This window comes from Acanthochromis polyacanthus, chromosome 13 (assembly GCF_021347895.1).
Source record: "Acanthochromis polyacanthus isolate Apoly-LR-REF ecotype Palm Island chromosome 13, KAUST_Apoly_ChrSc, whole genome shotgun sequence".
NCBI classification, from domain to species: domain Eukaryota; kingdom Metazoa; phylum Chordata; class Actinopteri; family Pomacentridae; genus Acanthochromis; species Acanthochromis polyacanthus.
The window spans coordinates 33554741-33564967 of record NC_067125.1 but is presented as its reverse complement, the minus strand read 5'-3'; the positions used below and the strand labels follow the sequence as shown (position 1 = coordinate 33564967).

Sequence of the window (10227 nt, the reverse complement as noted above, 5' to 3'; positions counted from 1 at the left end):
TTGAAAGATTAATTCTGGCAGTCATCAAATGAGCTCTGGCAGTGCCTGGTATTTTGTTCATTTTCCTGGAGATTGGACACCCACGAGGCTATGACATTTGGAAAAGTTTCACAGATATCTGCCGATATTAAAGAAGCAAACTTCGCTGATCACTGTCATGAAGGAAATGAACTCGAGGATATTTGAAGAATCATTTATTGCATTTGGTCACGAATGCAGTTACTGCTCATAAAAACGTTTACCAGATTACCCATATATACAGACATACATGGTAAGTATTACAGTGAAATAGGTTGAATTGAACATTTTCATTTACTTTTGAATATTCAGTCGGGATCTCTGTCTAAAATATGTGATTGACTGGACAGGATTGTTGTTTTTTTGTTTTTTTTTAAAAACATTTATATTTGAAGGAATAATTGCATAGTTATATGAGATGATCAATAGCACTTTTGTGTCAGACAAACACATAACAAATGGAAACGGTCCAAAGTTGACAACATTCACCTTTCAGCACCTCTAAAGCTTAATAACTGATGTCATAAACCTATTAAAACCATAACATCCTGTTTTTGCTCTTGAGATTGTGCCCAGGTGAAACAAAGGAGCTCTAATATGTTAACTGTTGAGCTTTTGAAGTACTATTACATTACAGTATACTATTTTATACAATGCCAGGCTACGTGTTTCATTTTTATATGCTACACCATAGGAAATTATCAGCTGAAACCATGTTAATGTTCTCATCTAAGTCTCAGCATCTCTAAAATGGTGAAATATTCTTTGTCAAAGTATAAATATACGTTTCACAGACACAAAAGATAATAAAAGGAAATTGTATAGGCTACATAATGAATCCCAAATACATTTCTTAAACATGACAATGCAGCTAATAATTTGAAAATGACTTCCAACCCACAGTAATAATTCCACTTTTCTATTATTGCCAAACACAGCATGATGCTGATTTGTTGTTTTCGACGGGGCCTACAAAGCTACAATTTCTGAGGAGAAAAAAACAGCTGCACTTCTCTTTTGTGATAATAGTTTATCTTTTTTTTTCTTTTACAATTTAACCCCCCAGTCACAGCTTTGGGGAAAAAATAAAGCACAAAATTAGTTTAAAAAAGTAATTTTCATTAAACACAGCAGTATGTAAGGCTTTTCTAAACACAGTTACCAACAAAAATAAAGAGATGTTGAGGTACTGAAGGCAATAAATAGATAACAACTAAAACAATACACAAAATTAATCCTTTGGAAAGCACACACAAACCTTGAGCAGCCAGAAATAAGGTCTGAGTGACATATTTTGCAAAATATTACACAAAGATGCTGTATTATACAGATGTGTATTATTTAAAGCCGGGGTTCCAAACACCTGAGGCTGCAGCTGCTGGTAGGCGGGACTTCTGCAGGAGGCGGAGCGACAGCAGGAAGAAGCCGATGCTGACTCCGCCCAGGATGACCACACCTGAGATCAAGGCGCTGGTCATCGGGTTCATGGTCTGGGAGGGATCACCAGATGCTGGAGGATGGAAAATGTGGAAGAAAAACATAAACTTAAAACAGACAAGTTCTGTGACGTGGCTTTAACATGACCTGGCTTTTTCCGTTGAGAAAGAGAAGTGGGGCTTTTTGTTGTTGTTGCCTGAAATCATCGATTTCTATGGGTATCTGTTGTCTTTGCACCAATCCCTGGACTTAGTCACAGGGAATATGTTGAACCTTTTTGTGTTTTGTACCATTGCATAAGAGTGCTTACCCAGTTGAGAGTTGTTGACTGGAGTTTCATCTGAAAAACAAATCAGAAAGACTCATTTTTACAGATACTTTAATCCACATCGGCCCTTTCGTCCTAATTTAATTCAGCTTTTAAGAAACTGTTTGACATTTTGGGGAAATGCACTTATTTGAGCTGCAATGTGTTGTTTTTATACTTTGTTTTTTATGCAGATGCAGCAATCAAGATGAAAAATGATAAAATAAGTCGGCATTAGTCATATTTAAGAAAAGAAATCAGCCCATGTCCCAAAATCCCAAACTGTAAGTCAGTTTCTTGTTCATACCGCTCCTGGTGATGATTGGACCGGCACTGATAACGGCGTTCCCGGATGCCGCCGGCGGAGAACCAAGGCTCTCCTCGCCATCCCTCCTGCGCCGTCGCCCACAGATCTGCCAATCAAATCATCAGATTTCAGCTCTCATTGAGGTCAGAAGACACATGTGGGAGTCTCAACGCCGAGATTTTTCGCTCTTACAGGCATGAGCATGATGCAGTCGTCTGCCCGGCAAAGCTTGGTGACGCAGTGCAGAAAGACAGTGGACATCTTCTGGTGTCTGTGTTTGACGAAACGGAAAACCTCGAACGAAAACCGTCCCATCTGACTCTTTCCATTCTCGAAAACCGTCGTCTGGGGGTCTTTGTAGCAGCTGTGTCAAAACAGCACAGAAACAGTCAATGTATGGCAGATTTGATGTCTAGATGTAAGCTTAAACATTCACTGGGAAGAAATAAGTAGCATTCACTGGGATAAGCCATGGGAAGAGGCTGAATAGGTAATGACTCCCTTTTGTGGTTTATCAAGTCATCTTCTTGAAGCGAAAATAAAAAGCAAGATTACCCAAAGAAAAGGTCATAGCGGAGTTCATCATTAGGATTCCCTGAGGGGTTGTGTAACAGTAGTCCATCAAGATGTTCCACCTGCAGAAAGGGACAAAACTGTGAGATGGGATGGAGGATAGAGATCTAACTGCACATGGGAAAGCACAAGTTGGGCTTTCTTCACTGCAGACTGGCGCCTTCACGTAAAATAAGAACATAATGGCATAATGAATGTAGACAAAGAAGACAAAATAGGACTAAAGCTGTAAAACTGATGGTGGGAAAAGATGCTGTGAGGTAGCATATCTGAAATATCATCTCTGCTACAACGATGTGGCTATTACAATTGTGAAATGTCTGCTACGCGGGCAACATCTCTGCGAAGACTTGTGAAATGTGAAAGTTAGGACAAAATCAAAACCAGCAGCGAGGAATAAGATGTTGTCTGGTACCGTTTGTCTAAATTTGTGGCTTTCACAGCAGCAAATACTCGAGTTTTCAGAGCCAGTCCTGCCATTGGGATAGACAGAGGCTGATTGTATGTTGAATCCTGTGCAGAAAAAGTAAAAGACAGAAAACAGAACAGATTTTTTTTGTTGTTGTCCACAAACAAACATGAAATCAGAAGCTTGAAATTGATGGATGGGTTCAGTCTGGATGTAATGTGCTTTTAAGTCTCAAAGCTGGTGACATTTTGTGGTTTGCTATCGTCATCTAATTCAGTGCAGCCTTGGTTCATTTATACATTCTGGAGATTCAAATCTTTAAAAAACAGGTCATAAATAAATACTGTATAAAAGGGCTAAAAATATCTAAAAGCAGCTGTGCACTGTAGTTTTTATTAAATATTACTCAAGGAGGAGTAAACAGTAGATTTTCAGTGATGGATTAACACACATTTGGCCTTTTCAATTGATTATTTATAGTGCCAAGAGGGTGTTTCTGGGATTCAGTTAAAATTTACTGTCACAAAACACTGTTCTTTGGAAAATATACTCTGCTTTTTTCCCCCCAAAAGTGTCAAATACTGCTGATTAAAACACGTTATTTAATGAGAGAAGGCATGATCAAAATGTTTTGAATTAAATTTTTATGAACCAAAATACTAACCATCATAATTTGAAATGTAAATGATAAGAACACAGCTTCGTACTCACGTTGTACAGGATCATACTGAGCGTGCTCACAAACGTCCCGTTGCTGTCCTTGACAGATACAGCAGCAGAGGAGCTGTGAAGAGATGCGGTTGTATTCGTTTCAGTGCTTTATCTTCATCCTCTGTAGGTTTGTATTTAATAATAAAAAAACATACTGAAAGCAGAGGTTTTAATTTGACAGAGAGATATGTGTGCATGTGAATTAGCACGTGGGTCATTAAGAAATATTCAAATAAATGGTTCTAGAAATACAGCGCGACACAAACGCACTCAGGCATTCTAACCAGGCGTTTAATTGTCACCACAGTTTTGGAAAACGATAAACAAAGCTCCTAATTAAATGGATAAATCTTAATATCAAATCCTCTGAGTAATTCTTGTAAAGGTCAAGCTCTCTTTTGGACATTGAGGGATTTTTTGGCAGCTACGTACGATGCCAGCTGTGAGTTATTGACCAGGTACTCCAGTGGGTAGCTGCAGCTGAATTTATACAACAAACCAGGCAGGTAGCTGATTATAGTCGGCGGGTCAGGGGTATCGATATAGCCGGAGACGTTCCCAATTTGTACCAGAGACATGTTCCCATAGGCATTGGCCCCATAGGCTGTGCTGACCTGCGGAGAGAAACATCTCAGCCATTCACTTTGTTTTCTCCTGAGCCGATACGCAACATGACGTAGTTGGTTATTGATTGTTATGACACCATGTTCTTGTGTTCTTTACCACCAGGCTGTTCCCGCAGGCCTCCAGAGTGCTGAGGCTGATGCTGAACAGGACCACCGTGGGGAAGGTGTTGTTGTTGACGAAGCCACGACACTGGGCTTCGCTGTGACGACCGTTCAGGGCCAAATCGGCATCGGTGTAGCCGGAGAAGAGCACCGGGCAGAAGTTGATCTTCAAGGTGATGGTTTGGACCCCGCAGTAAACACTGATGTCCCGCTCACCTGGGGGAACAGACAGGAGGTGGTGCACAGAGAGAGAGGTTAACAGCACAGTTTAACTTTACAGAGTTCAGTTGTTAAGACCACTTACAGGATTCCTCAGCATGACAGGGACACTTGTGAGTCCTAAGCAGCTATTTCTCACTTATGCATGGGCCTCAAATTTGGTATTTGTTTTGACTGAAGTTCCAAATCACAGCTCACAACCTGCAGTTTTGGTGAAATACACGTCTGATGCTTGAACACTGCTGCATGATTATCCTGCCAGCATTTTCCTGACATCTCAGGTGCAAAAAATCCGCTGATTAGAAGATGAAACTGAGACTTGTGCCATCAGTACTGTGATTTTAAAAAAAAAAAAACATAGCCCTGTGCTGAGACAAAAAGGGGCTTTAAATCTATACTAACTTGATCAAAAACAGCACTGCAAAGATGATTCATGTGAGGCCGAAGTTTCCAATTTTAGTCATCTGTGAAAGAGGTCAAGCAGTTAATACTTTTATATATGAATTTTGTAAATCGATATGGAACAAGTAGCAGAGCTCCAAAGAGGCCAAATTACAGCAGCGTCCATCTAAAAAAATCAATCTGTACAAAAACAAATCATTGTGATATAATTTATTATTTTACAGATCACAGCAGATGATACAGTTACTTCAGAATTTGTCATTATTTGTTTTGTCACTACTGTTTGTCTGCTTTCTGTGTCAGAGGCATAGATACAGTTTTAAATAGCAAATACATCAAATATTTTTAGAATTTATTTATCATTATTTAATAAGTGTTGCATCTTATGAATTCAGACAATTCTTCTTCTTTTGCTAGAAGCGATGTTTCTGTAAGAATGAGGCAAATACAGACTTGACAGAAACATTTAAAAGTCCTCTCACTGTTGCCAGAAATAAAGTTCTGGCAGAAAAATCCTAACACTGGTGGTTTATTAATTAGATTTTAAATTTTTCTGCAATTATAAAAGTAATCAAAAGTACATCAACTAGTCTAAGAATTGAATCAACCTTAAAGAAATTTTTCTTGAGTGAAAGGGCACAACTTGTATTATCTTTTTTGTATTGAGATAGTAGACAATAGTGAAAGAGATATTCAGCTATCCAGGGAATTTGACTCAAAAGCCTTACTGGAAAATAAATTTTAACATCAACAGTAATATACTCCCTGTCCACTTAATAAGTGTTATCCTAAAGGTGTAGCCAGTTCAAATGGAGCTGATTTGATTGTCTGTGCTATAAAACAAGGATTAAAGCCTCATCTATGCTCCACACTAGCGTGTAGTTTGACAGAGGATTATATAGAGAAAAGCAACGGTGCCGCGTTCTCACCAGGAAACCTGCTGTGGTAGTTGGTGTCACAGTTGTATCCATTAAACTGCGTGTAGACTGAGGCGGCGTTACTCATCAGCAGGAAGATGAAGCACATTCGTGTCATTTCAGCACCTGAGAGAGGTTTGCCCACTGTCATCTTCACAAGGTCAACATTTCATCAACCACATTTCTCAGGTACGTCTTTAAGAACCCAGCACTTGTCTCAAAATTAGATGTTCAAAAACAGCGCTCCCCTGTTTCCTTGACAGCTCTGACCTCTATCAAAATAGCTCAGCCTTCTTTCCCCCAGACCTCTGATTCTTCTTATCCTGCTCCCCTTTTACATCAGTCGCTCATGTTGGCCCCATACCTCCATTACCCAACCCCATTTAAACCGAGGTCACCCCTCTTTCCAGCTCATTTCACCTCACTCCCCTCTCTCTACACCTGTTTACCTGTCTCCTGCCTTTTCCAAAGTAATTGGCTGGAACCTCTCTTCCCCTCCGGTTTGTGACGAGAGAAAAGTTCAACACCGTGGCGTGCAGCTTTTGGTGGCATCAAGGACCTAAACTACAAACACAACGTCAGCCTTATGTGCATCTCTTGTTTGCCGGCAGATGAGAAAGATACGTCAACAAAAACCCGCTGCGCCACAGAACATGGGAAACTCCGTCAGATCTGAATGGACTGGACAAATCTTTTCACAGCGCCAAGAAACCTGAGCATACTCGGAGGGTTCCCACTCATCTCTCCTCAGTCTGATCTCCGTCTGTCAGATCACACAAACAGTGAGCCTCAGCAGGGGGGGCCCGGCTCGGGAATTAAGCTGTCATCGGTTGCTGCTGCGGCCCACATTCACATGAACATAAAAGTCGACTCACGGTCTGATGCAGGGCTGTGTGTGGGTAATTGTGATGCGCAAGGCATCACTTAGAGTAAAGGCATTCAGCAGTGTACACAGCTACAGCCCGGTGGTTTTTCAGCGTTGCCGAGGGTAAAAGTGGAATTTTGAGTGTGTTTTACTCTTTGTTACTCTGCCTCCAGATAACCCACTCACCTTTGATTTTACTGCAGTCCAGCTAACAAGACAAGAGTTGTATTAATATGTTGAACATGTAACAGGACAAAGAACGTATTCCTCTTCTGCAGATTTTTAGCTATTTGACCTTTAAACCGATCTATACAAAGTTAAAGAGGCATGAAGAGTGGTGTTGGAGCTTTAAAGCAAATACTTCTTACTGTCTGTGTTTCCCAAAAAGACAAAACTGACAGTCTGTTCACGAGTATTTTTTGACTTTACTATTCTGTCTTTGCACCTTGGACCACTGGCTCCTAGAATAGAAAGTCTTTATTGTCATTGTACATAGAAATTGTACAACAAAAGCCACAGCATCTCCCCATAGTGCACTTCAAAATTACAAACATGTAATATGAATGACATAAAAAGTAATAAATAGAAAGAACAACAAAAGTCTGCATGCACACACACTCATGTTACACTGTGCCACGTTTGACCAAGAGAAAACTCATCGACAAGCATCCATGGGGGTTACTCCTTTGAGTTTAAAGTTGCCCACGGATGCTCCTCAGCCGATTTGTCCAGCATGCAGTGTTTCTGTACCTCCTACCAAAAGCCAGAAGGTTGAAGAGACCCTGACCAGGGTGCAAGAGGTCTGACATAATCTTTACCTTGCTGAGATCATGGGAGTTTACAATGCACTCCTACTATACGCTCCTCAAAAGCATTGGAATAGAAAGGTCAATTCCTTTATTTTTGCTGTAGATTGAAAACACTTGGGTTTGACATCAAGTGATGAATATGAGACAAGAGATCCACTATTTAGCTTTTATTTCCAGGTATTTACATCTGGATCTGATACAAAATGTAGAAGATAGCATCTTCTCTTTGAACCCACCCATTTTCATGTGAGCAAAAGTATTGGGGCATGTGACTGACAGGTGTGTCCTATTACACTGATTATTCAGACAATAAATAGTGCTCAGTGTCTATATGCAGTTTCAGATTCAGGTTTTGCCTGTGCAGCTGCATCTTTAATTAGAGGTGTAACCAACATGAGAACCATAGAGCTGTCTATGAGTGAAAAACAAGCAACTATGAAGCTGAGAGAAGAGGGAAAATCAATCAGAGCCACTGCACAAACATTGGTCATAACCAGTACAACCATTTGGAATGTCCTGAAGAAGAAAGAAACCACTGGTGGACTAAGTAACAGATGTGGAACGGGTAGACCAAGGGAAACAGCAGCAGATGACAGAAACATTGTGATAGCTGTAAAGAAAGACCCTGAAACAACTCTTAGTGGCATCGTAAACCTCCAGAGGGCAGGAGTGAAGATATCACAATCTACTGTTCACAGAAGACTTCATGAACAGAAGTGCAGAGGCCACGCACTTTAGCAAGAAGAAGAACAGGAAGACTAGCCTGGAATTAGCCAAAATGTACAGATAAACCTTAAAAAAACTGATATCAAGTTTTATGGACTGATTAGACAAAGATGAACCTTTACCAAAGTGACGTAAGGACTAAAGTTTGGAAAAAGAAAGGATCTGCTCATGATCCCAAACATACAAGCTTATCTGTGAAACACAGTGGAGGTAATGTCATGGCTTGGGCTTGGATAGCTTCATGTGGACTCATTAATCTTAATTGACGATAGAACACATGATGGCAGCAGCAAAATGAACTCAGAAGTCTACAGAAACATTTTGTCTGCCAATTTAAAGAAAGATGCTACCAAACTGACGGGGAGATCCTTCATCGTGCAGCAAGATAATGACCCAAAACACACTGCCAAAACAACAAAGGAGTTCATCAGGGGCAACAAGTGGAAGGTTTTAGACTGGCCCAGTCAATCTCCAGACTTCAACCCTATAGAGGTGCAATTTACCTGCTAAAGAGGAGAATGAAGGAAGTAACCTCCCAAAACAAGCAACAACTGAAAGAGGCTGTGATGAAAACCTGGAAAAGCATCACAAAAGAAGAATGCAAAAATGTCAGTGGGTCACAGGCTGGAGGCAGTTATTGCAAGCAAATGATTTGCAACTAAATATTAAGTCTTATATTCACTTTCATCTATTTGAAGTCTGTCTGTTTCAATACTTTAGCTCATCTAAAAATTACGTGTTCCGTTACAAATAATGCTATCTCTTAAGTTGTGTGTCAGATCCAGATGTAAATACCTGGAAATTAAAGCTGACATGGTGATCTCGTGTCTCCTATTCATCGTTTGATGTCAAACCCAAATGTTTTCAGACAACAGCAAAAATAAAGGAACAGGTCTCGCTGTTCCAATACTTCTGGAGGGGTGTGTACATGTAAATCTTCACAAACATGCCACAAAAAAGCCCCCCAAAAGGAAAAAAATATCTGAAACCAGCAGTAAATAGTGCATTTGTTGGTGACTATTTCCAGTCATGGATTAACACACATTTGGAGCTTTTGTGAGCTTTACCACCTGCAGGATGCTGTATGAGGTTCACTGTAATGAATGCAAAGGTAGTGAACTGTAATGTGTAATGGTGTGGCTCACTGATACCTCTTTACTCATTTATGGAGCAAACAATAAGCACTTTACCCTAAGATGCATCTGGCCATACTTTACAGCAAGATCAGTTCATGTTTGCTCTTAAAGTTTTCATGGAATTGGTCAATAATAAGCAAACTATAAACCACTAGCTGATATTTCCTTTGAAATACTTGTTTTTTCTTCATTAAACCTGCTGTTTAAAAAATAATGACTGTTATGAGCAAAGCACCAAGGAGAGATTTCTTTACAAAAAAACAATTCCATTTCTGACTTATTTGATTTGTAATTTTAATCAATAAAACCGTAATTTGTGGCTGCTTGCTCCACAGTGTGACCAACAACTTATTTTCTGTTTTCCACAGTAATTATTTCTTTTCAATTGAAGACTTTCCTTCAAAATAGAAACAAACTACCTTGGAGCAAATTGTTTTAAATGGCCATTTTCAAATGTTCCTTTTGAAATGCTTCTGTGTCCTTCTGTGTTTTTGTGTGTTTCTCTGCGTACCGAGCAAACAGATGGTACATTAGATGCACCTTCAAAAGGTATTGAGGTAATTTGTATGTTTGGGGAGGAGAGGTTGTGGGTGCATAGCTCAGTTTTTGCAGGGCCACCGAGAAGGTTAATCCCTATGCAGGTTGTTGCAAAGCATTTCACAG

At 39.9% G+C, this 10227-nt stretch overlaps 1 protein-coding gene across 1 annotated transcript; it reads right to left on the bottom strand.

Moving 5' to 3' along the window:
- Nucleotides 1-214: 214 nt before the first annotated feature.
- zpld1b (zona pellucida-like domain containing 1b) lies at nucleotides 215-6909 on the bottom strand. Its single transcript, XM_022210626.2, is given in 11 exon segments — nucleotides 215-1528; nucleotides 1766-1795; nucleotides 2070-2175; nucleotides 2262-2433; nucleotides 2625-2667; nucleotides 2670-2704; nucleotides 3058-3155; nucleotides 3763-3835; nucleotides 4195-4376; nucleotides 4486-4706; nucleotides 6041-6909. Coding segments are annotated over 11 exon segments (1272 nt in total). The 5' UTR covers nucleotides 6180-6909; the 3' UTR covers nucleotides 215-1355.
- Nucleotides 6910-10227: the final 3318 nt, after the last annotated feature.